Below are 26,885 nucleotides of genomic sequence, written 5' to 3' on the forward strand. Positions count from 1 at the left end.
TGATGAACGATACACAGTCACAGGATACCACTACCACAGCACCCTACAGCAGCAAGATGCAGCACAAGAGACACTGTACTAGTATTACTGAGCAGCAATAAGCACTGATACTGAGAAATGACACAGAGAACGTAGCCACGTCCTCTCTGTATCCTCTACAATGCCCGAGTGAAAATGGCGGCGACGCTGGGCTCTTTATATGGAATCCGAATCTCGCGAGAATCCAACAGCGGGATGATGACGTTTTGCCTCATTCAGGTTTTCCAAGTCAGGTGGGAACAACCGAGCTGGGCTCGGACCCGTGTTTGACAAGTGGAGTTCGGGGGGGTTTGTTTCTCGGCGAACCGAACTCTCTCATCTCTACTGTCTAATGTGTAAAAAAGGGGGACTCTGCCTGTCTAATGTGTAAAAAAGGGGGACTGCCTGCTTAATGTGTAAAAATGGGGACTGCGGTCTAATGTGTAAAAAGGGGGACTCTTCCTGTCCAATGTGTAAAAAGGGGGATTCTGCCTTTCTAATGTGTGAAAAGGGGGATTCTGCCTGTCTAATGTGTAAAAAGGGGGACTACCTGTCTAATGTGTAAAAAAGGGGGGACTCTGCCTTCCTAATGTGTAAAATAGGGGGACTCTGCCTTCCTAATGTGTAAAATAGGGGAACTCTGCCAGCGTAATGTGTAAAATAGGGGGACTCTGCCAGCATAATGTGTGAAAAGAGGGATTCTGTCTGTCTAATGTGTAAAAAAGGGGGACTCTGCCTGCCTAATGTGTAAACTACGGCGTGCATTGGCACCATTTTGTATAGGGGGATGCTGACGCTGTGTCTTGCACACAGCACTAAAATGTCTAGTTACGGCACTGATGGTAGACATGCCTTAGGTCGACAGGGTCAAAAGTTTGACAAGGTCAAAAGGTTGAGATAGAATATGTAGACAGTAAGAAAGGTCGACAGAGTCAAAAGGTCGACACAAAAACGTTAGACACAATTTTTTTATTTTTTTTTGGGGGTGTACTGTTTTGTCACTTTTCTGCCAAGCCCGTGACACATTCTTTGCAGAGACTATTGGTAACCTTCCAGCCTCCATCCTGATCCACTCATAAATCAAAGAAGCCGCTTTAAATAATAGTGATGTCATATGCAAATGAGTATGCCATTGCACTGTTTTTCACGCGCATGCATTAAGGATTTCTTCGGGGCTGTGCATAGTTTACTGATTATCGCTCCTAACGTGCATTCTCTCAAATGTGCCCATGTCTGATTCTGGCCCTCTGTGTATAGTCAGGAGAATGCATATGCCTTAAGGGTTTTCTGGAATTTTCGTGCATGCTCTGTAGCAAGAAATTGCTCAACTATGCAAACATTGGTATTGAGTACACTTCTGAATCAGGCCACTGTGCCAATAGTCATGCAGGTGGCTGATGTTTTAGGTACTGCACATGTATCATGATTGTCACTGCACCAAGATCCAGAACAAATCTGGATGTAGAGTGTGGTTTGTGGTGGGCGTTCCTAGGAGATAACACAGGATTGGTTAGGCAGGGGTGAGTACGCCATTGGCGTGTTGCTGTCAACGACTGCATCTAAGGCACATCCACCCACACAGAAGGCCAGTCGGAGAAACTGCACCTGCCATAGGGCTGGTGCAAGTTTCGATGGTGCACTGATGATGCATCTAAAGAGAGGGATTTGGACCGTTGCAGGACACTGTAATGGGCCCTACACACTTGCCGATGTGTGCGGCCGATATGAACAATCTCGTCCAGTAATGAATGATAAATTGTTCATATCGCTCAGTGTGTAGGCACCAACAATGGGGGTCATTCCGAGTTGTTCGCTCAATGCCGATTTCCGCAACGGAGCGATTAAGGCAAAAATGCGCATGCGAATGGTTCGCAGTGCGCATGCGGTTAGTATTTTAACACAAAACTTAGTAGATTTACTCACGCCCGAACGAAGATTTTTCCTCGTTGAAGTGATCGTAGTGTGATTGACAGGAAGTTGGTGTTTCTGGGCGGAAACTGGCCGTTTTCTGGGAGTGTGCGGAAAAACGCAGGCGTGCCAGGGAAAAATGCGGGAGTGTCTGGAGAAACAGGGGAGTGGCTGGCCGGATGCTGGGCGTGTGTGTGACATCAAACCAGGAACGAAACTGACTGAACTGATCGCTATTTGTAAGTCTCGATCTACTCAGAAACTGCTAAGAAATTTCTTTTCGCTATTCTGCGAATCTTTCGTTCGCAATTCTGCTAAGCTAAGATACACTCCCAGAGGGCGGCGGCTTGGCATGTGCAATGCTGCTAAAAGCAGCTAGCGAGCGAACAACTCGGAATCACCCCCATTGAACGGTGCGTGGCCCCACTATTGTTCATCATTGGTGCCGGGGCATTTGTGCCTGCAAGCCAATCTGGACAATATTGCAGGGCTATGGGGCCGGGTGACGTCAAGGAGTGAAGAAACTTCACTCCCCCCATCACCCCTCCCCCCCTCGCAGCCGTATCGGCCGTCGGGCACCTTGGCGGCAAATCGTCAAATGTGTAGAAGGCTTAAGTGGATGTCTCAGTATTCATTAAATCGTCCATGGGATTAGCATTAAGATGCAGACATGGCTGCTGCAAAAGGCCCTAAGATTCCTAATCGTCTATTGAATATTGTACAAGCAAGTTGAACTTATTTGGGCCTTATGAATACAAGATGAAGTGGAGAGGTCCTGAAATTAGAATACATTTGGTGAAGCAGCTATGTTATATTGTACAGATGTTCTTGCTAGAGATGAGCGGGTTCGGTTCCTCGAGATCTGAACCCCCCCGAACTTCACCTATTTTACACGGTTCCGAGGCAGCCTTGGATCTTCCCACCTTGCTCGGTTAACCCGAGTGCGTCCGAACGTCATCATCCCGCTGTCGTATTCTCGCGAGATTAGTATTGCAAATAAAGAGCCGTGCGTCACCGCCATTTTTACTCGTGCATTGGAGATGATAGCGAGAGGACATGGCTGCGTTCTCTCAGTTTCTGTGTTCAGTGTGCTGCAAATATCTGTGCTCAGTGTGCTGCAAATATCTGTGCTCAGTGTGCTGCAAATATCTACGTCCTCTGCCTGAAAACGCTCCATATCTGTGCTGCATTGTAGTATATAGTAGGAGGAAAGTGCAGAATTTTGCTGACCACCAGTATATATATAGCAGTATGGTACAGTAGTCCATTGCTCTACCTCTGTGTCGTCAAGTATACTATCCATCCATATCTGTGCTGCATTGTAGTTGTGCGCAGTATATATTAGGAGGACAGTGCAGAATTTTGCTGACCACCAGTATATATATATAGCAGTACGGTACAGTAGTCCATTGCTCTACCTCTGTGTCGTCAAGTATACTATCCATATCTGTGCTGCATTGTAGTTGTGCGCAGTATATAGTAGGAGGACAGTGCAGAATTTTGCTGACCACCAGTATATATATATATAGCAGTACGGTACAGTAGTCCATTGCTCTACCTCTGTGTCGTCAAGTATCCTATCCATATCTGTGCTGCATTGTAGTTGTGTGCAGTATATAGTAGGAGGACAGTGCAGAATTTTGCTGACCACCAGTATATATATATATAGCAGTACGGTACAGTAGTCCATTGCTCTACCTCTGTGTCGTCAAGTATACTATCCATCCATATCTGTGCTGCATTGTAGTTGTGCGCAGTATATAGTAGGAGGACAGTGCAGAATTTTGCTAACCACCAGTATATATATAGCAGTACGGTACAGTAGTCCATTGCTCTACCTCTGTGTCGTCAAGTATACTATCCATATCTGTGCTGCATTGTAGTTGTGCGCAGTATATAGTAGGAGGACAGTGCAGAATTTTGCTGACCACCAGTATATATATAGCAGTACAGTACAGTAGTCCATTGCTCTACCTCTGTGTCGTCAAGTATACTATCCATATCTTCTGTGCTGCATTGTAGTTGTGCGCAGTATATAGTAGGAGGACAGTGCAGAATTTTGCTGACCACCAGTATATATATAGCAGTACGGCACAGTAGTCCATTGCTCTACCTCTGTGTCGTCAAGTATACTATCCATATCTGTGCTGCATTGTAGTTGTGCGCAGTATATAGTAGGAGTACAGTGCAGAATTTTGCTGACCACCAGTATATATATATATATATATAGCAGTACGGTACAGTAGTCCATTGCTCTACCTCTGTGTCGTCAAGTATACTATCCATATCTGTGCTGCATTGTAGTTGTGCGCAGTATTATAGTAGGAGAACAGTGCAGAATTTTGCTGACCACCAGTATATATATATATAGCAGTACGGTACAGTAGTCCATTGCTCTACCTCTGTGTCGTCAAGTATACTATCCATATCTGTGCTGCATTGTAGTTGTGCGCAGTATATAGTAGGAGGACAGTGCAGAATTTTGCTGACCACCAGTATATATATAGCAGTACGGTACAGTAGTCCATTGCTCTACCTCTGTGTCGTCAAGTATACTATCCATATCTGTGCTGCATTGTAGTTGTGCGCAGTATATAGTAGGAGGACAGTGCAGAATTTTGCTGACCACCAGTATATATATAGCAGTACGGTACAGTAGTCCATTGCTCTACCTCTGTGTCGTCAAGTATACTATCCATATCTTCTGTGCTGCATTGTAGTTGTGCGCAGTATATAGTAGGAGAACAGTGCAGAATTTTGCTGACCACCAGTATATATATATATATATATAGTAGTACGGTACAGTAGTCCATGCCTCTCCTACTGTGTCGTCAAGTATACTATCCATATCTGTGCTGCATTGTAGTTGTGCGCAGTATTATAGTAGGAGAACAGTGCAGAATTTTGCTGACCACCAGTATATATATATATATATATAGGTAAATGGCTGTATGGCAAACAGCGGCACTCAGAGACTGACAAAACCAAATGAAAATAAAGTGCTGGTGCTTTTTATTCCATGATGCAGGCTAAATATTCCAACGTTTCGGGGCGCGCAAGCCCCTTTGTCAAGGTGAGCCAAAATACAGAGTGACATGAAAAACATAAAACAGTTACCTTTATGGTGAAGGAGACCCACGAGTGGGAAGGACAGCAGCGTCCGGGGGAGCGTGGTGGTTCCGTCCCGGGTGTGATGACGTATGTGCGCCGTGTTCACGTGATCCTCCTGCGCTTCACAGACCATCGCGTTACCATGGCAGCCTGACGCGCCGAGGTTGTCCTGGATGCTTGTGGCTGACGCGAGTGTCAGGGTCGCGGAGGAGGAGTGAATTGGGCTGGGGAAGTGCAATAGTGCAAAGTTAGTGTTGCAGAGATGGAAGGAACATTTAAAGTATGACATCAAATTGAAAGACATGACTGTCTGAGATGATTGAAAACGGCATCTACTATTGCCTGATGTGAAAACGTCACTTACATATATAAACATATATAAACAATGGCAATAAATTGGAATGACAAATGCATGAAAACAATTAAATTGAGCCGATTGAAGACTTATTTTGTGGTCTTCGACCCGAAGGTGTATGGATAATTTTTCCGACTGTAGTAAGTTATGGACATCTGCAGGGGTCATTTGGATAAATGACTACGGGTATATGTTTTTTTTTAAAAACGCTCCATTGTATTCTGTCATTAAGACCCTTTGGTCTGACGGTGTCCAATTTAAACATCCAGGTAGCCTCCCGTTTAAGTAAAATGCCGGCTCTATCGCCACCTCTTAAGTTGGAGGGTATATGATCTATAATTTGAAACTGTAGATCCTTTAAAGTGTGTTGCTTTTCCAAATAATGTCTGGCAACCGGTTGTTCGGACTTCTTGGTTGATAATGCTGATTTTAGTGCAGATCTATGTAATGCAAAGCGTTCCCTGGCGTTGCGTATAGTTTTACCCACGTATTGGTACTTGCATGGGCATGTAATTACATAGACAACATGTGTTGTTGTGCAAGTAAGCACATGTTTGATGTTATACGTTACTCCCGTCGAGGTGGATGTGAACTTAGAGCCTGTGGTCATAAATTTACAGGTTTCACACCCTAGGCATTTATAACAGCCTGCTGATTTGGTTAAGAAGTTGGGGGCTGGTGTGGAATCAAACCCTGTGATGTCTGAGTGGACCACGTACTCTTTTATGCTTCTTCCTTTGGTGTGACACATCATAGGCCTTTTATTCCGTAAATCGGTCAAATTCTTATCCGTTGTAACAATGGGCCAGAGGGCTTTAAGGGCCCGTGGAACCACAGCACTGGAAGTATTGTATTGTGACACAAATGGTATAATGGCCTGTTCGTTCTTGTTTTTAGGTTTCAAGAGATCTTCTCTGTTCATTATTGCTGTTTTTTGCTCGCATTCACGTAGTGTTCCACTGTTGTGCCCTCTGCTTTTGAACCTTTCGGTTACATTCTTTAGGGTTGCTTCGAGTTTGGCAGGATCGCTAGTGATTCTGGCTGCCCTAATGTATTGAGACTTGGGTAGCCCCCGTTTCAGGGCTATGGGATGATGGCTGTTGTAACGCAGAAGGGTATTCTTGTCAGTGGGTTTCTGATATACTTCAGTACATATGTTGTTATTCGAGATGAGGACATTCACATCCAAATAGTTTAACTTGCTGGAATCACTTTGGGATGTGACTTTAATAGGTGACCGTCTGTTGTTGATACTGGCGATAAACATTTCAAATTTCTCTTTGCCGCCAGTCCATAATAGAAAGACGTCATCTATATATCTGGAGTAATGTAATATGTATTGTGTATATTCACCACTGTTAAAGAACATTGCCTGTTCTTCCTTTAGCATGAACACGTTGGCAAAGGAGGGGGACACATTGCTCCCCATTGAGCAACCATTTAGTTGGCGGTAGAACTTCCCGTCGAATAAAAAATAGTTGCGGGTCAATGTTAATTCAAGTAGTTGAAGGAATAGTCCATGATCCAAATTGTCCATGTTGGATTGGATCAGAAATGACCTCATTGCAGCTAGCCCTTGGTCGTGCGGGATGCTCGTATAGAGACTGCAAATATCTACCGTGCAGATGATGGTCCCCGTGGGTACTGTGCCAACTGTTTTAAGTTGATTAAGAAAACTGGTGGTGTCCTTGATGTGATTAGGTTGTTTCAAAATGAGTGGCTGCAGAATGCTATCCAGGAAGATAGAAATAGGTTGGTAAAGTGCGTTGTGCGCAGAAATTATAGGTCTGCCGGGTGGATGAACCAAACTCTTGTGTATTTTAGGTACTAGAAATAATAGTGGCACTACCGGGAACTCTTGTTTGAGGGCCTTGCATAATTTGCTGGATATGAGGCCTGTGGTACATGCTGTGTCAAGTATGGTATCTACTTCAGCTTTAAATTGTTTGGTCGGATCGGTGGCCAGTGCTTCATATACCGTCGTGTCGTCCAGTTGTCGGTATGTCTCACGTTTGTAATCGGTCAGGTTCATTATAACTATCCCGCCCCCCTTGTCGGCGGGGCGGATTACAATGTCCTTATAAGTGCCCATGTTTTTAAGTGCCTTAAATTCAGATCTTGACATATTATAATGATGGTTCTGGTCGGCACTGGTGTATTTTGTTATGGAATCATCCAACAGTCGTGTGAAGGTCTTAATTGACGGGTTGGATGAGGGAGGATCAAATTTGGAATTCCGGACCGAGTTGATGAAATTCTGATGCGGTTCAGGAGTGGTTGGGGGTGAATGCTCGTGGAAAAACTCATGCAAACGAAGTTTGCGAGTGAACTTATGGAGTTCAGTTTGCCAGGTAAGTTCATCAAATTTATTCGTGGGGACAAATGATAAACCGTGGTTAAGGACTTGAATTTCTAGTTTAGTAAGAAGAACCCGTTCTGAAAGGTTGTATATCATGTTCACTTCCTGCTGTTTTTGGAGCCTTTTGTTTTGTTGTCCCCTGCGGATGGGCGTCCTCTGGTTTTTGTGCCTGCCACTGCGGCAGGCTTTGCCCCTAAAGGGGGCTCCTGAGGTGTCGTAGGACCTTCAGTATCAGCCAGGGCAAAATCACTGTCGCTGTTTGAAGTTGCGTTATCTCTGGTTCGTTCTTCTCTGCGTCTGCGCCAGCTGAATTTGGATCGATAGTTATACGGCTTGTGGTCGCCAGGTTCCCCGCCGGAGAGCCATCTGTAAACACGATTTGTTTCATAGTCCTCCTGGACTATTTGTAGTTTAGCCCGTTTGAATTTGATTAATTCTTTTTTGTGATTGTCACAAGTCGTTTGTAACTTCTTTATGGCAGTTTGATTGCTTTCCATGGTGAGTAGTGAATGATGTTGCTGCTCAAAGGACTGGATCTTGTCCCTGGTAGCTTTGAGTTCCCTACCGGCTTCCTCCACCACCAGCAGCATGAGATCCATGCTGCATTTGTTAAGGATTCCTGTCCAACGGTCACAGAATTCTGCATTAAACCTACCGATAGTAGGGACATTACGTATACGGAAGCCTCTGGGGATCATTTTGTCACGATAGTAGTTGGACAACGAGATCCCGTGTAAGAGATAGTCCACTTCTCTTTTTTTCAATTTAATTAGTTGGTGGTAAATGTCGTCCATACTGAGTTCTTCATCCGCTGGGGTAAGTCCCTCCGTGAATAATAGTCGATCAGCATCTGCACTGGTGAAGCTATACAGATTTGCCTGATGGCTGGATGTTGCTCCACGTCCCGTATTTAATGACATGTTGTGCCAAAGCTTTCTAATCAATCAATGACAGTGTAAAAAATCTTGCAAAGGTGCACAGATTCCTAAATGTAGGAAATGTCTTCCATAGACAGTGCCCAATAGTGAAAAAAGTGCTGAAGTGCAAAAAGTGCTGTGCTTGACTCCTGTGGTTCTCGGTTGCCTTGAGGTGACCGGAAAGAATGCTGATAAAAGTCTTACATGTTCGAAAAACTGGGGTGCCTTATCCCAGGTGGATGGCAGCAGCAACAGATGGTGCTGGAATCCTGTAGGTAGCGGCTGGTGGCGGATCGGCACTCTCCTCAAAGTAGAAAAAAGTGCTCAGGTGCCTTCTGGAGTAATTAATGCAGGTAAATGGCTGTATGGCAAACAGCGGCACTCAGAGACTGACAAAACCAAATGAAAATAAAGTGCTGGTGCTTTTTATTCCATGATGCAGGCTAAATATTCCAACGTTTCGGGGCGCGCAAGCCCCTTTGTCAAGGTGAGCCAAAATACAGAGTGACATGAAAAACATAAAACAGTTACCTTTATGGTGAAGGAGACCCACGAGTGGGAAGGACAGCAGCGTCCGGGAGAGCGTGGTGGTTCCGTCCCGGGTGTGATGACGTATGTGCGCCATGTTCACGTGATCCTCCTGCGCGTCACAGACCATCGCGTTACCATGGCAGCCTGACGCGCCGAGGTTGTCCTGGATGCTTGTGGCTGACGCGAGTGTCAGGGTCGCGGAGGAGGAGTGAATTGGGCTGGGGAAGTGCAATAGTGCAAAGTTAGTGTTGCAGAGTTGGAAGGAACATTTAAAGTATGACATCAAATTGAAAGACATGACTGTCTGAGATGATTGAAAACGGCATCTACTATTGCCTGATGTGAAAACGTCACTTACATATATAAACATATATAAACAATGGCAATAAATTGGAATGACAAATGCATGGAAACAATTAAATTGAGCCGATTAAAGACATATTTTGTGGTCTTCGACCCGAAGGTGTATGGATAATTTTTCCGACTGTAGTAAGTTATGGACATCTGCAGGGGTCATTTGGATAAATGACTACGGGTATATGTTTTTTTTTTAAAACGCTCCATTGTATTCTGTAATTAAGACCCTTTGGTCTGACGGTGTCCAATTTAAACATCCAGGTAGCCTCCCGTTTAAGTAAAATGCCGGCTCTATCGCCACCTCTTAAGTTGGAGGGTATATGATCTATAATTTGAAACTGTAGATCCTTTAAAGTGTGTTGCTTTTCCAAATAATGTCTGGCAACCGGTTGTTCGGACTTCTTGGTTGATAATGCTGATTTTAGTGCAGATCTATGTAATGCAAAGCGTTCCCTGGCGTTGCGTATAGTTTTACCCACGTATTGGTACTTGCATGGGCATGTAATTACATAGAGTAATTAGGTCCATAGAGTACGTGGTCCACTCAGACATCACAGGGTTTGATTCCACACCAGCCCCCAACTTCTTAACCAAATCAGCAGGCTGTTATAAATGCCTAGGGTGTGAAACCTGTAAATTTATGACCACAGGCTCTAAGTTCACATCCACCTCGACGGGAGTAACGTATAACATCAAACATGTGCTTACTTGCACAACAACACATGTTGTCTATGTAATTACATGCCCATGCAAGTACCAATACGTGGGTTAAACTATACGCAACGCCAGGGAACGCTTTGCATTACATAGATCTGCACTAAAATCAGCATTATCAACCAAGAAGTCCGAACAACCGGTTGCCAGACATTATTTTGAAAAGCAACACACTTTAAAGGATCTACAGTTTCAAATTATAGATCATATACCCTCCAACTTAAGAGGTGGCGATAGAGCCGGCATTTTACTTAAACGGGAGGCTACCTGGAAGTTTAAATTGGACACCGTCAGACCAAAGGGTCTTAATGACAGAATACAATGGAGCGTTTTTAAAAAAAACCATATACCCGTAGTCATTTATCCAAATGACCCCTGCAGATGTCCATAACTTACTACAGTCGGAAAAATTATCCATACACCTTCGGGTCGAAGACCACAAAATATGTCTTTAATCGGCTCAATTTAATTGTTTTCATGCATTTGTCATTCCAATTTATTGCCATTGTTTATATATGTTTATATATGTAAGTGACGTTTTCACATCAGGCAATAGTAGATGCCGTTTTCAATCATCTCAGACAGTCATGTCTTTCAATTTGATGTCATACTTTAAATGTTCCTTCCATCTCTACAACACTAACTTTGCACTATTGCACTTCCCCAGCCCAATTCACTCCTCCTCCGCGACCCTGACACTCGCGTCAGCCACAAGCATCCAGGACAACCTCGGCGCGTCAGGCTGCCATGGTAACGCGATGGTCTGTGACGCGCAGGAGGATCACGTGAACACGGCGCACATACGTCATCACACCCGGGACGGAACCACCACGCTACCCTGGACGCTGCTGTCCTTCCCACTCGTGGGTCTCCTTCACCATAAAGGTAACTGTTTTATGTTTTTCATGTCACTCTGTATTTTGGCTCACCTTGACAAAGGGGCTTGCGCGCCCCGAAACGTTGGAATATTTAGCCTGCATCATGGAATAAAAAGCACCAGCACTTTATTTTCATTCGGGTTTGTCAGTCTCTGAGTGCCGCTGTTTGCCATACAGCCATTTACCTGCATTAATTACTCCAGAAGGCACCTGAGCATTTTTTTCTACTTTGAGGAGAGTGCCGATCCGCCACCAGCCGCTACCTACAGGATTCCAGCACCATCCGTTGCTGCTGCCATCCACCTGGGATAAGGCACCCCAGTTTTTCGAACATGTAAGACTTTTATCAGCATTCTTTCCGGTCACCTCAAGGCAACCGAGAACCACAGGAGTCAAGCACAGCACTTTTTGCACTTCAGCACTTTTTTCACTATTGGGCACTGTCTATGGAAGACATTTCCTACATTTAGGAATCTGTGCACCTTTGCAAGATTTTTTACACTGTCATTGATTGATTAGAAAGCTTTGGCACAACATGTCATTAAATACGGGACGTGGAGCAACATCCAGCCATCAGGCGAATCTGTATAGCTTCACCAGTGCAGATGCTGATCGACTATTATTCACGGAGGGACTTACCCCAGCGGATGAAGAACTCAGTATGGACGACATTTACCACCAACTAATTAAATTGAAAAAAAGAGAAGTGGACTATCTCTTACACGGGATCTCGTTGTCCAACTACTATCGTGACAAAATGATCCCCAGAGGCTTCCGTATACGTAATGTCCCTACTATCGGTAGGTTTAATGCAGAATTCTGTGACCGTTGGACAGGAATCCTTAACAAATGCAGCATGGATCTCATGCTGCTGGTGGTGGAGGAAGCCGGTAGGGAACTCAAAGCTACCAGGGACAAGATCCAGTCCTTTGAGCAGCAACATCATTCACTACTCACCATGGAAAGCAATCAAACTGCCATAAAGAAGTTACAAACGACTTGTGACAATCACAAAAAAGAATTAATCAAATTCAAACGGGCTAAACTACAAATAGTCCAGGAGGACTATGAAACAAATCGTGTTTACCGATGGCTCTCCGGCGGGGAACCTGGCGACCACAAGCCGTATAACTATCGATCCAAATTCAGCTGGCGCAGACGCAGAGAAGAACGAACCAGAGATAACGCAACTTCAAACAGCGACAGTGATTTTGCCCTGGCTGATACTGAAGGTCCTTCGACACCTCAGGAGCCCCCTTTAGGGGCAAAGCCTGCCGCAGTGGCAGGCACAAAAACCAGAGGACGCCCACCCGCAGGGGACAACAAAACAAAAGGCTCCAAAAACAGCAGGAAGTGAACATGATATACAACCTTTCAGAACGGGTTCTTACTAAACTAGAAATTCAAGTCCTTAACCACGGTTTATCATTTGTCCCCACGAATAAATTTGATGAACTTACCTGGCAAACTGAACTCCATAAGTTCACTCGCAAACTTCGTTTGCATGAGTTTTTCCACGAGCATTCACCCCCAACCACTCCTGAACCGCATCAGAATTTCATCAACTCGGTCCGGAATTCCAAATTTGATCCTCCCTCATCCAACCCGTCAATTAAGACCTTCACACGACTGTTGGATGATTCCATAACAAAATACACCAGTGCCGACCAGAACCATCATTATAATATGTCAAGATCTGAATTTAAGGCACTTAAAAACATGGGCACTTATAAGGACATTGTAATCAGCCCCGCCGACAAGGGGGGCGGGATAGTTATAATGAACCTGACCGATTACAAACGTGAGACATACCGACAACTGGACGACACGACGGTATATGAAGCACTGGCCACCGATCCGACCAAACAATTTAAAGCTGAAGTAGATACCATACTTGACACAGCATGTACCACAGGCCTCATATCCAGCAAATTATGCAAGGCCTTCAAACAAGAGTTCCCGGTAGTACCACTATTATTTCTAGTACCTAAAATACACAAGAGTTTGGTTCATCCACTCGGCAGACATATAATTTCTGCGCACAACGCACTTTACCAACCTATTTCTATCTTCCTGGATAGCATTCTGCAGCCACTCATTTTGAAACAACCTAATCACATCAAGGACACCACCAGTTTTCTTAATCAACTTAAAACAGTTGGCACAGTACCCACGGGGACCATCATCTGCACGGTAGATATTTGCAGTCTCTATACGAGCATCCCGCACGACCAAGGGCTAGCTGCAATGAGGTCATTTCTGATCCAATCCAACATGGACAATTTGGATCATGGACTATTCCTTCAACTACTTGAATTAACATTGACCCGCAACTATTTTTTATTCGACGGGAAGTTCTACCGCCAACTAAATGGTTGCTCAATGGGGAGCAATGTGTCCCCCTCCTTTGCCAACGTGTTCATGCTAAAGGAAGAACAGGCAATGTTCTTTAACAGTGGTGAATATACACAATACATATTACATTACTCCAGATATATAGATGACGTCTTTCTATTATGGACTGGCGGCAAAGAGAAATTTGAAATGTTTATCGCCAGTATCAACAACAGATGGTCACCTATTACAGTCACATCCCAAAGTGATTCCAGCAAGTTAAACTATTTGGATGTGAATGTCCTCATCTCGAATAACAACATATGTACTGAAGTATATCAGAAACCCACTGACAAGAATACCCTTCTGCGTTACAACAGCCATCATCCCATAGCCCTGAAACGGGGGCTACCCAAGTCTCAATACATTAGGGCAGCCAGAATCACTAGCGATCCTGCCAAACTCGAAGCAACCCTAAAGAATGTAACCGAAAGGTTCAAAAGCAGAGGGTACAACAGTGGAACACTACGTGAATGCGAGCAAAAAACAGCAATAATGAACAGAGAAGATCTCTTGAAACCTAAAAACAAGAACGAACAGGCCATTATACCATTTGTGTCACAATACAATACTTCCAGTGCTGTGGTTCCACGGGCCCTTAAAGCCCTCTGGCCCATTGTTACAACGGATAAGAATTTGACCGATTTACGGAATAAAAGGCCTATGATGTGTCACACCAAAGGAAGAAGCATAAAAGAGTACGTGGTCCACTCAGACATCACAGGGTTTGATTCCACACCAGCCCCCAACTTCTTAACCAAATCAGCAGGCTGTTATAAATGCCTAGGGTGTGAAACCTGTAAATTTATGACCACAGGCTCTAAGTTCACATCCACCTCGACGGGAGTAACGTATAACATCAAACATGTGCTTACTTGCACAACAACACATGTTGTCTATGTAATTACATGCCCATGCAAGTACCAATACGTGGGTAAAACTATACGCAACGCCAGGGAACGCTTTGCATTACATAGATCTGCACTAAAATCAGCATTATCAACCAAGAAGTCCGAACAACCGGTTGCCAGACATTATTTGGAAAAGCAACACACTTTAAAGGATCTACAGTTTCAAATTATAGATCATATACCCTCCAACTTAAGAGGTGGCGATAGAGCCGGCATTTTACTTAAACGGGAGGCTACCTGGATGTTTAAATTGGACACCGTCAGACCAAAGGGTCTTAATGACAGAATACAATGGAGCGTTTTTTAAAAAAAACATATACCCGTAGTCATTTATCCAAATGACCCCTGCAGATGTCCATAACTTACTACAGTCGGAAAAATTATCCATACACCTTCGGGTCGAAGACCACAAAATATGTCTTTAATCGGCTCAATTTAATTGTTTTCATGCATTTGTCATTCCAATTAATTGCCATTGTTTATATATGTTTATATATGTAAGTGACGTTTTCACATCAGGCAATAGTAGATGCCGTTTTCAATCATCTCAGACAGTCATGTCTTTCAATTTGATGTCATACTTTAAATGTTCCTTCCATCTCTGCAACACTAACTTTGCACTATTGCACTTCCCCAGCCCAATTCACTCCTCCTCCGCGACCCTGACACTCGCGTCAGCCACAAGCATCCAGGACAACCTCGGCGCGTCAGGCTGCCATGGTAACGCGATGGTCTGTGACGCGCAGGAGGATCACGTGAACACGGCGCACATACGTCATCACACCCGGGACGGAACCACCACACTCCCCCGGACGCTGCTGTCCTTCCCACTCGTGGGTCTCCTTCACCATAAAGGTAACTGTTTTATGTTTTTCATGTCACTCTGTATTTTGGCTCACCTTGACAAAGGGGCTTGCGCGCCCCGAAACGTTGGAATATTTAGCCTGCATCATGGAATAAAAAGCACCAGCACTTTATTTTCATTTGGTTTTGTCAGTCTCTGAGTGCCGCTGTTTGCCATACAGCCATTTACCTGCATTAATTACTCCAGAAGGCACCTGAGCACTTTTTTCTACTTTGAGGAGAGTGCCGATCCGCCACCAGCCGCTATATATATATATATATATTTATCTCTGCATCATGTGCTGTTTGGGGACTATTTTTTTAAGTGCCATCCTGTCTGACACTGCAGTGCCACTCCTAGATGGGCCAGGTGTTTGTGTCGGCCACTTGGGTCGCTTAACTTAGCCATCCAGCGACCTTGGTGCACCTCTTTTTTTCTTTGCATCATGTGCTGTTTGGGGACTATTTTTTTAAGTGCCATCCTGTCTGACACTGCAGTGCCACTCCTAGATGGGCCAGGTGTTTGTGTTGGCCAGGTGTGAGTAATCAGGAGGAGGAGGGGCTGACTAAAGCAGCTGGCTGAGCCTATATAAGCAGTGATTAGACTCTTTGGAGCTTGGTCTTTGTAAGGACTTTTATTTTAAAGTGCTGCTTGGATTTCAAAGTGTGAGTTGTAAACAGCAAAAGCAGGAGCTGGAAGCCGAGTGAAAAGGAGGTGCAGTGAGCTGGAATAACTGCAACTGCTAAGTGGAGTATAGGTGCCGCAGGAGAGAGTACTACGGCTGCATAAAAGTGAAGGACCGAGAACCGCACAAATATAGATAAGTATAAGCCAGCTTAATTATTGTATAAGTGAGATTGTTTGTCTTCTACTTTTTATTTTTGCTGCTTTTTCTTTGAGAGTAACAGGGAGTTAGACCTTACAAACAATATGGGAGGGGCTGTGATTGGGGACCTCACTCAGTGCATGTCGTGCAAGATATATGCACACCTGGAGCTACCGGCCCAGTGTGATTACATCTGCACGAGGTGTGTGCGAACGGTTGCCCTGGAAGCCCAGGTAACTGATCTAGAGCAAACCGTTGCGTGACTGAGGGAGATTCACAATCTCGAGCGTAGTTTAGACAGAACGGTGGAGGAGTTGCGGGAGGGGTCACTGGTAGAAGAGGATGATGATCAGGAAGCCAGCTGGGTCACAGTTAGAAGGAAGAAAAAGGGCGGGATGCTCGACATCTTCGAACTATCAAACCCGAACAAATTTGCACGACTGGACGAGGAATCGGAGGATGATAGTGAAGAAATGACGGTGCCGGAGGAGGCTGCTCCCTCTAGCATCCAGAGGAGCGGTCCCTCTGGCGCGGTTAAGATAAAAGATAGTGAGGTACCTAGTCAGATGGTGGTGGTAGGGGATTCTATCATCAGAAAGGCAGATAGGGCAATCTGTTACCGGGACCGTGATCGCCGTACAGTCTGTTGTCTCCCGGGTGCTCGGGTACGGCACATCGCGGACCGGGTAGATAGATTGTTGGGAGGGGCTGGGAAAGACCCGGCGGTCTTGGTGCATGTTGGCACCAATGACAAAGTTAGCGGAAGGTGGGATGTCCTTAAAAAAGACTATAGGGACTTAGGAAAGAAACTGAAGGCAATGACATCTAAGGTAATATTCTCGGAATTATTACCCATGCCACGCGCTAGTCCAGGGAGGCAGAGGGAGATTAGGGAGGTAAATGTGTGGTTTAGGGATTGGTGCAGGAAAGAGGGGTTTGTGTTCCTGGAACACTGGGCGGACTTCTTAGTCAGGTGCCATCTCTTTTGTCGTGATGGATTGCACCTGACTGAGGAGGGGGCAGCGGTGCTGGGGGGAAGGATGGTTAGAAGGTTGGAGGAGATTTTAAACTAGGAGCCTGGGAGGAGGGTTTAGCTAGAAACTATGGGTCATGCAGTGAGAATAGTGGGGATGGTGGTAGTAAACAAAATGGAGAAGTTGGGGGGAGGGTAAGAGCAGGCGGTAAGGTTACTAACATTGGCACTAACCAATGACGATTACAGGTCATCATTGCTACATAAGGTGAAAGATGTCCCTAACGCAAGTGAAAATACTTATCTTAGTTGTATGTATGTAAACGCCAGAAGCATTACTGGTAAAAAGGGTGAACTAGAAAACCTTGCAGCAAGCAAACAGTATGATATTATAGGCATTACTGAAACTTGGGGGGACGAATCTCATGATTGGACAGTTAATCTAGAGGGCTATACACTGTTTAGGAGAGACAGACTAAATAAAAAGGGTGGAGGGGTGTGTCTTTACGTAAAGCCGTTTTTAAAACCTGATATACGGGAAGATATTCAGGAGGGGACTGTAGACACTGTCAAGACATTATGGGTAGAAATTGCATGAGGGGAAAAAGGAATAAAAAAGTTAGTATTGGGTGTATGCTATAGGCCGCCTGGTATCAACGCATCTGATGAGGAATTGTTACTAAAGCAAATTGAAAGAGCAGCAGGAGTAGGAGACATAGTAGTGATGGGAGATTTTAACTATCCAGAGATAAACTGGAAAAACGATTCATGTGATACTGCTAGGGGCAATATGTTTTTAAACACATTTAATGATAACTACTTAGTCCAACTAATTGAGGAACCAACTAGGTACAATGCAATCTTAGACCTGGTATTAACAAACAATGGGGATTTGGTCAGTGGCGTAACTAGAAATTTTTCTCCCCCAAGCCAAAAAATTATTTGGCGCCCCGCCCCCCCCCCCCCCCCCCCCCGCCGCATAATTGGGAGCAAGAAAGGGCTAAATATGCGCGCGGCGAAGGCGCGCGCTGCAAAAAAAGGGGCGTGGTTTTGTTGGAATGGGCGTGGTTTCTCATAAAGGGGCGTGGTATTGCAGGAAAAGACTACCTTATACCCCAGTTTTGCAACCTGCACGCCCAGACGTTAGCCACCACAGGAAAGAAAAATAATCCTGATTCATGCCCCTTACATTATTTGTCATTTTTCCTCCTTATAGTAATGCCCAGTATACATTATGCCACATACTGCAATGGCCCTTAGACATTATTCCACACACAATAATGCACATGACACATTATGCCACACACCATAATGCCCCCGACACATTATGCCACACACCGTAATGCCTGTGACACATTATGCCACACACCGTAATGCCTGTGACACATTATGCCACACACCGTAATGCCCCCGACACATTATGACAGGAATCGCAATGCCCGTTATACATTATGCTATACACTGCAATGCCCCTGATACATTATAGCACATACAATGCCTGTGACACATTATGACACACACCGCAATGACCTTGAGACATTATACCACAATGCCCGTGATATAGTATACCATACACCGTAATGCCTGTGACACATTATGACACACACCGCAATGTCCGTGATACATTATGCCACACACCGTAATGCCCATTACACATTAAGTCCTACAGTAAGGCTTCTAATTACTTTTCAATTACCTTCTCGTTGTCAGGGGTTTCATGCACTGGGTGTCATGCTCGTTGCCAGGTGTTTCATGCACTGGGTGTCATGCTCGTTGTCAGGTGTTTCATGCACTGGGTGTCATGCTCGTTGCTAGGAGGTAGTCCTTGTTGCTAGGGCTGTGCTCCCAGTGCCACATATGACCCCAGTGCCAGATATTCCCCCACGGTGCCAGGTACTCACATGCCCCCGGTGCCAAATATAGCCCCCCCATGTGCCAGGTACACATATACCCCCCCCAGTGCCACATATGCCCCCAGTGCCAGATATTCCCCCCCAGTGCCACATATGCCCCCAGTGCCAGATATTCCCCCCGTGCCAGATATGCCGCCAGTGCCATATATTCCCCCCCAGTGCCACATATGCCCCCAGTGCCAGATATTCCCCCAGTGCCAGATATCCCCCCTAGTGCCAGACATCCCCCCCCAGTGCCAGACATCCCCCCCCCAGTGCCATATATGCCCCAGTGCCAGACATCCCCCCCAGTGCCAGATATCCCCCCCAGTGCCAGACATCCCCCCCCAGTGCCATATATGCCCCAGTGCCAGACATCCCCCCCCAGTGCCATATATGCCCCAGTGCCAGACATCCCCCCCCCAGTGCCAGATATCCCCCCCAGTGCCAGACATCCCCCCCCAGTGCCAGATATCCCCCCCCCAGTGCCATATATGCCCCAGTGCCAGATATCCCCCCTAGTGCCAGACATCTCCCCCCCAGTGCCATATATGCCCCAGTGCCAGATATCCCCCCCAGTGCCAGACATCCCCCCCCAGTGCCATATATGCCCCAGTGCCAGATATCCCCCCTAGTGCCAGACATCTCCCCCCCAGTGCCATATATGCCCCAGTGCCAGACATCCCCCCCCCCCAGTGCCAGATATTCCCCCCAGTGCCGCCGCCGCCGCCGCTTATTGGAGGGACACGGAGGGCACAGATCGCCTCTCCTGTGTCCCTCCTGCTGCATCATCTCCGGCGGCCGCGGGTCTAATAGGGGGAAGTGCCGTCCGTGAGCCAATTAGAGCTCACGGACGGCACTTCCCCCTATTAGACCCGCGGCCGCCGGAGATGATGCAGGAGGGACACAGGAGAGGCACACGCTGTGCCGTCCGTGTCCCTCCAACAAGCGACGGCGGGAAGGAGAAAGCAGACTGACATGCGGGCGCTCGTCCGCATGTCAGTCTGCTGTAATCAGTGGCGCCCCCGCAGCCCCTCGCCCCCAAGCCACCGCGAGGACTGCGGGGGCAGTAGTTACGCCACTGGATTTGGTATCAGGTATTATAGTAGGGGAACCCATAGGAAACAGCGACCACAATATGGTCACATTCAATATCAGTTTCCATAAACAGCCCTATACTGGCTCAACTAGACTCTAAACTTTAGCAAAGCAAATTTTGAAAAGATGAGGGTATTTTTCAGGGATATTGAATGGGAAGGTTTGTTTTTAGGAAAAAATACTACGGAGAAATGGGAGGTACTAAAATTCCTGCTAGCTAGAAAAATACACTCAAATTTATTCCTATGAGCAGCAAAAAAAGGAATAAAAATCATAAACCGATGTGACTTAACAAAAATATTAAGGAACTTATGGGCAAGAAAAGGCGAGCATTTAAAAAATACAAATCTGACGGGGAAGCAGAGTCATTTCAGCACTATAAGGAATGTAACAAAATTTGCAAAAAGGAAATAATAGCGGCTAAAGTAGAAACTGAAAAACTAGTAGCAAAGGAAAGCAAAGCGAATCCCCAAAAAATCTTTAAATACATTAATAGCAAGAGATTAAAAAAGGAGAGTATAGGCCCTTTAAAAGACAAGTTGGGAGTCTTAAGCAAAAATGATAATGACATAGCGGACACACTAAATGAGTTTTTTTCAACAGTATTTACTAGAGAGGACCCAATTCAGGGACTGACACACAATCTCAATAATGAGAATATCCCACTGATAGGTACTTATTTAAGCGAGGAAGTAGTCTGTGACCGATTAAAACATTTAAAGATTAATAAATCACCAGGGCCCGGTGGTATTCACCCAAGGGTTCTAATGGAGCTTCACTCTGAACTGGCAAAACCGCTATTTTTGATCTTTAAGGATTCAGTTATATCAGGTATGGTTCCCAAAGACTGGCATATAGTGGAAGTAGTGCCTATATTCAGAAAGGGAAGTAAAGCTGAACCAGGTAATTATAGACCAGTTAGTCTTACATCTATAGTGGGGAAAGTATTGGAAGGTATTCTAAGCGATAGTATTCAGAAGTTCCTTGAAGTCAATAAGGTCATTAAAAGGAATCAACATGGGTTTATGAAGGACAGATCCTGTCAAACCAACTTACTTGGCTTTTATGAAACAGTAAACGCAAACCTAGATCAGGGTAAAGACGTGGATGTAATCTTTTTAGACTTTGCCAAAGCGTTCGATACTGTACCACACATGAGACTTATCTACAAGCTACAAGAATCAGGGCTAAGAAGCACAATATGCACTTGGGTCAAAAACTGGTTAGATAATAGGGAGCAGCGCGTTGTGGTTAATGGATCTTTTTCAACTTGGACTGAAGTGCTAAGTGGTGTGCCGCAAGGCTCAGTATTAGGACCGCTTTTGTTCAATATTTTCATTAACGACCTAACAGAAGGTCTAGAGAGCATGGTGTCAATTTTTGCAGATGATACCAAATTGTGTAAGGCTATAAATACAGAGGAGGATGCCGAGTCTCTTCAGAACGACTTAGTTAAATTAGAAGCATGGGCAGCCAAATGGAGAATGCGCTTCAACACAGACAAGTGTAAGGTAATGCACTGTGGTAACAAGAACAAAAATTACACCTACCTACTAAATGGGGTAAAATTAGGGGATTCTGTACTGGAAAAGGACTTAGGTGTCCTCATAGATAGCAAACTAAGCAGTAGTACCCAAAGTAGGACTGCAGCAAAGAAGGCTAATAAGATATTAGCATGCATAAAACGGGGTATTGATGCTAGGGACGAGAGTATTATACTCCCGTTATATAAATCACTAGTGAGGCCACACCTTGAATACTGGGGGTAATTCCAAGTTTATTGCAGCAGGAATTCTGTTAGCAACTGGGCAAAACTATGTGCACTGCAGGGGAGGCAGATATAACATGTGCAGAGAGAGTTAGATTTGGGTGTGGTGTGTTCAATCTGCAATCTAATTTGCAGTGTAATGCTGCGATCAACTTGGAATTACCCCCACTGTGTACAATTCTGGGCACCGTACTACAAAAAGGATATCCTGGAGCTAGAAAAGGTTCAGAGGAGGGCGACCAAACTAATTAAGGGCATGGAGACGATGGAATACAAGGAAGGCTTGAAAGACTAGGCATGTTTACATTGGAAAAGCGGAGACTAAGAGGGGATATGATCAACATTGACAAATATATAAGGGAACACAGTGGCGTCCGCATGTCAATCTGCGGTCTCCCTCCCTGCTGTAAGGACTAAGGAGGGACACGGAGTGCATAGCGCGTCTCTCCTGTGTCCCTCCCTGGCTCTCCCCCGGCCGGTCTAATACAGGAAGTGCCGTTCGTGAGCTCTGATTGGCTCACGAACCGGCACTTCCTTTATTAGACCGGCCGGGGGAGAGCCAGGGAGGGACACAGGAGACACAGCGCTCCATGTCCCTCCAACACAAAGGTGCGGGGGGGGGGAGGAAGCAGGCACTGGGGGCATATACCTGGCACTGTGGGGGAAGATCTGGCACTGGGGGCATATACCTGGCACTGGGGGCATATACCTGGCACTGTGGGGGAAGATCTGGCACTGGGGGCATATACCTGGCACTGGGGGCATATACCTGGCACTGTGGGGGAAGATCTGGCACTGGGGGCATATACCTGGCACTGGGGGCATATACCTGGCACTGTGGGGGAAGATCTGGCACTGGGGGCATATACCTGGCACTGTGGGGGAATATCTGGTACTGGGGGCATATACCTGGCACTGTGGGGGAATATCTGGCACTGGGGGCATATGTGGCACTGGGAGCACGGCCCTAGCAACAAGCACTACCCCCAAGCAACGAGCATGACACCCAGTGCATGAAACCCCTGGCAACGAGCATGACACCCAGTGCATGAAACCCCTGGCAACGAGCATGACACCCTGAGCATGAAAACCCCTGGCACCGTGCATGGAACCAAGAGCATGAAACCCCTGGCAACAAGCAGGTAATTTAAAAGTAATTAGAAGCCTTACTGTAGAACTTAATGTGTAATGGGCATTACGGTGTGTGGCATAATGTATCACGGACATTGCGGTGTGTGTCATAATGTGTCGGGCATTACGGTGTGTTGTATACTATATCACGGGCATTGTGGTATGTGGTATAATGTCTCAGGATCATTGTGGTGTGTGTCATAATGTGTCACAGACATTGTATGTGCTATAATGTATCAGGGGCATTGCAGTGTGTAGCATAATGTATAACGGGCATTGCGATTCCTGTCATAATGTGTCACAGGCATTACGGTGTGTGGCATAATGTGTCGGGGGCATTACAGTATGTGCATATTGTGTCATGTGCATTATTGTGTGTGGCATAATGGCTAAGGCCATTGCAGTATGTGGAATAATGTATACTGGGCATTACTATAAGGAGCAAAAATTACAAATAATGTAAGGGGCATGAATCAGGATTATTTTTCTTTCCTGTGGTGGCTAACGTCTGGGCTTGCAGGTTGCAAAACTGGGGTATAAGGTAGTCTTTTCCTGCAATACCAGGCCCTTTACGCGAAGCCACGCCCATTTTAACAAAGCCACACCCCCTTTTTGGCGGTGCGCGCCTAAGGCGCGCACATATTTGTCCCTTTACTAATGCCAATTATGGGGGGTATGGGGGGGGGGGGGGGGGGGGGGGGCGCCGAAGGATTTTTTGGCTTGGGGGAGGAAAATTTCTAGTTACGCCACTGAGGGGACAATACACAGAGCTTGCGCGGGACCTGTTTTTGGTTAGATCAACACAGAGGACTCGTGGACACTCGCTCAGGTTAGAGGAGAGGAGATTCCGCACAATACGGCGTAAAGGCTTTTTCACGGTAAGGACAATACGTGTTTGGAATTCCCTGCCTGAGGGAGTTGTAATGGCGGAATCTGTCAACACCTTTAAGAATGGGTTAGATAAATTCCTAATGGATAAGGATATCCAGGGGTATATATCCAGGGGTATATATGCATTTTAGTTACTGCAAATAGGGATAAAATGCAACGGCTGACATCAGCATCAGTCAGAAATTTTAGTCAAATCATCATGCATAGGACACCACAAATAGGTTGAACTCGATGGACAATTGTCTTTTTTCAACCTCAGATACTATGTTACTATGTTACTATGTTAGCTTAGCCATCCAGCGACCTTGGTGCACCTCTTTTTTTCTTTGCATCATGTGCTGTTTGGGGACTATTTTTTTAAGTGCCATCCTGTCTGACACTGCAGTGCCACTCCTAGATGGGCCAGGTGTTTGTGCTGGCCACTTGGGTCCCTTAGCTTAGTCATCCAGCGACCTCGGTGCAAATTTTAGAACTAAAAATAATATTGTGAGGTGTGAGGTGTTCAGAATAGACTGGAACTGAGTGGAAATTATGGCTATTGAGGTTAATAATACTATGGGATCATTCTATGATTGAAGCTGTTTTTGAGGGTTTAAAAAAAAAAACACCCGAATCCAAAACACACCTGAATCCGACAAAAAATTTTCAGGGAGGTTTTGCCAGAATGCGTCCGAATACAAAACACGGCCGCGGAACCGAATCCAAAACCAAAACACAAAACCCGAAAAATGTCCGGTGCACATCACTAGTTCTTGCAAGTTTTAATAAATGTTAGTTTCACATCGCAGTGTTTATTTTGATATATTATTACACTCATGGCACTTTATAATTTATATACATGCATGTATGTGGTGATAACATATTTCACTTTTGTTACAGATGACGACTTCCTGGGGCAACTGGGGGAGTGTGGTTATGGAGCCGGAGCCGGGGAAATTCTGGAAGTCCCACATGCACTACCGGAGGACTACATTTAGGGCTGAATGTAATGGGGTGTCAAAATCAGAAAGTGATTGCCCCTTTAAAAAAAAAGGAGAACTCTCACAAAATATCTCACATCCTGATTTTCACACCCTATTACATCCCCCCCAGTGTTATTATATAAGGTAGGATATTATTATTTACTATTTGTATGTTGCCTGAAGATGGGTAATAAAGTCCAAAATGTTGCAAATGGAGTGATGTGAAAATTGTCTGTTTATATTGGAGTTTAGACTGTTGATCCCCGCACTCCGGAGGTGCATTGATGTTTTGGTAGCGTGGACCCCAGTAGTTGCATACAATACGGAGAGTGCTGGCTGATCACATCTATCCTGTATATAATATACATATATATATATATATATATATATATATATATATCAAATAAAAAACAGTTTCCCAAGTGGCAGAGTCAGACTCTGCCACTTCCATTCACAGCCAGAATCTCTCAGGATCCATTCTGTGAGTTTTACTGAGAAGGTTTTCATTGCGTTGTGATTGTCAAATCAGCTTTATACTTTTTGAAGTATTTTTTCCTAGAAGTATTCTATATACGGGCTAATACCTGAATCAGAAATAGTCCTGATTGTAAGATCTGGATATCTTATTCAGGCAGTGCGTCAAAATCTGACTGCCAGTATTTTTAAAGGGAACCTCAATCAATAGTCCCTATAAGGAGCTCCACAAAGGAGTCTCGAATAATTATCTTTAAGGCTGAATTTTATATCTAGGACCATTAGGATTCCTAAAAGGAACCACCAAGAAAGCTCCTATCAGGAGCGAACTTAAGAGAATCCTTTTTTATCACTATATCCAAGGTTGTGATTCTCCACACACAAATCTATTAATGGCAAATAAGCCTGTTTTATATATTTGTTACCCCTGATGAAGTCGATAAGACGAAACAAATTGGGTTTGTCAGTCAGGAGTTTCCAGCATAGTTTGTGAAGATACTCCCTCTTAAGCTCGCACCTTGAAAAAGGTGAGGAAGTATCTAGAGTTAAAGACCACACAACGAACATACTGGTTATCCTTTATTGTCATCATTTTAAACACATATTTGGGAACACTATATGAGGAATTTTATGTGAAAACTGTATTTGTTTTAACATGTGTTATTAAAAATATTTTTACTAATTGGCCTTGGGCCTCTTGTTTGGGTGACCATCTTGGTGAGGGGTGTCCGTTACAGGTTCCCAGATACAAATCTTCTCCAGTATTCAATTCTGACTTATGGAAACAACACTGGAAGAATCATTGTAGATACAGTCTTATTTAGCGCACTTGGGAAACTGTTTTTTATTCTGTATGCTATTGAGGTCTTCCAACAGGGAGCTCTCCCGTTGTGCTGCTTTGAACTTGGCGCAAGATAAAGATACTGTTGTGTTTCATATATATATATATATATATATATATATATATAGAATAAGAGATCCTTTTTGCGCTCTAAAATTGGACCTATACCTTTGATTGTACTCAATAATTTTATTAAGGGGCAAGCTTCTACACAGAGATGGTCCCCTGTCGAACAAGACCAAAAATAGAAATCAAGAAATAGTATATCTCTGTGGAGCGCACTTAATGACTGAAATAAATATATTTATGTATAATACAATTTAATATGGTTATATTGGTTTCTGACAAAAAGAGGATGACATCACACAAACACCCTTTAAACTTTAAAACATCTATTGCTTTTTATTGCTAAAATAATTAAATTTCAATACTGATAAAAAATGATGTACACTTTTACAATGTGTTATTGTTCATTACAGCCAAAAAATTGAATAACAACTTTTCCAAACAATAAAAGATTTTTTCACTCAACGCGTTTCGTCGTATGTCGACTTCTTCAGGAGTGTTTTTTATGAAAAGGTAATTAATTAATTTGAAACAGCTGTATTTTCACAAAATTATAATCCATATTTTACTAAGAATTATTATGTATAATTAACTTCCATAGTTTTGTAGTATTTAATGAATCTTCCTATTTGCGACCATCTGATGGTTAATATTAATCTTCCAAAG

At 44.6% G+C, this 26,885-nt stretch overlaps 1 protein-coding gene and 1 long non-coding RNA gene across 2 annotated transcripts in view; one reads left to right on the top strand and one right to left on the bottom strand.

The window, feature by feature from the left end:
* LOC135050910 (uncharacterized) overlaps positions 1–26,885 on the bottom strand; it is a 164,475-nt gene that overhangs the window by 6,580 nt on the left and 131,010 nt on the right. The gene's annotated exons all lie outside the window — the stretch shown is intronic.
* The window catches only part of LOC135050427 (protein kinase C delta type-like), a 75,511-nt gene continuing 63,807 nt past the window's right edge, over positions 15,182–26,885 (top strand). Inside the window, exon 1 of the mRNA XM_063956922.1 lies at positions 15,182–15,308. Coding sequence (XP_063812992.1) covers positions 15,182–15,308 — 127 coding nt within the window. The remainder of the gene's footprint in view (positions 15,309–26,885) is intronic.

Source organism: Pseudophryne corroboree, chromosome 2, assembly GCF_028390025.1.
Source record: "Pseudophryne corroboree isolate aPseCor3 chromosome 2, aPseCor3.hap2, whole genome shotgun sequence".
In the NCBI taxonomy this organism is placed as follows: Eukaryota; Metazoa; Chordata; class Amphibia; order Anura; family Myobatrachidae; genus Pseudophryne; species Pseudophryne corroboree.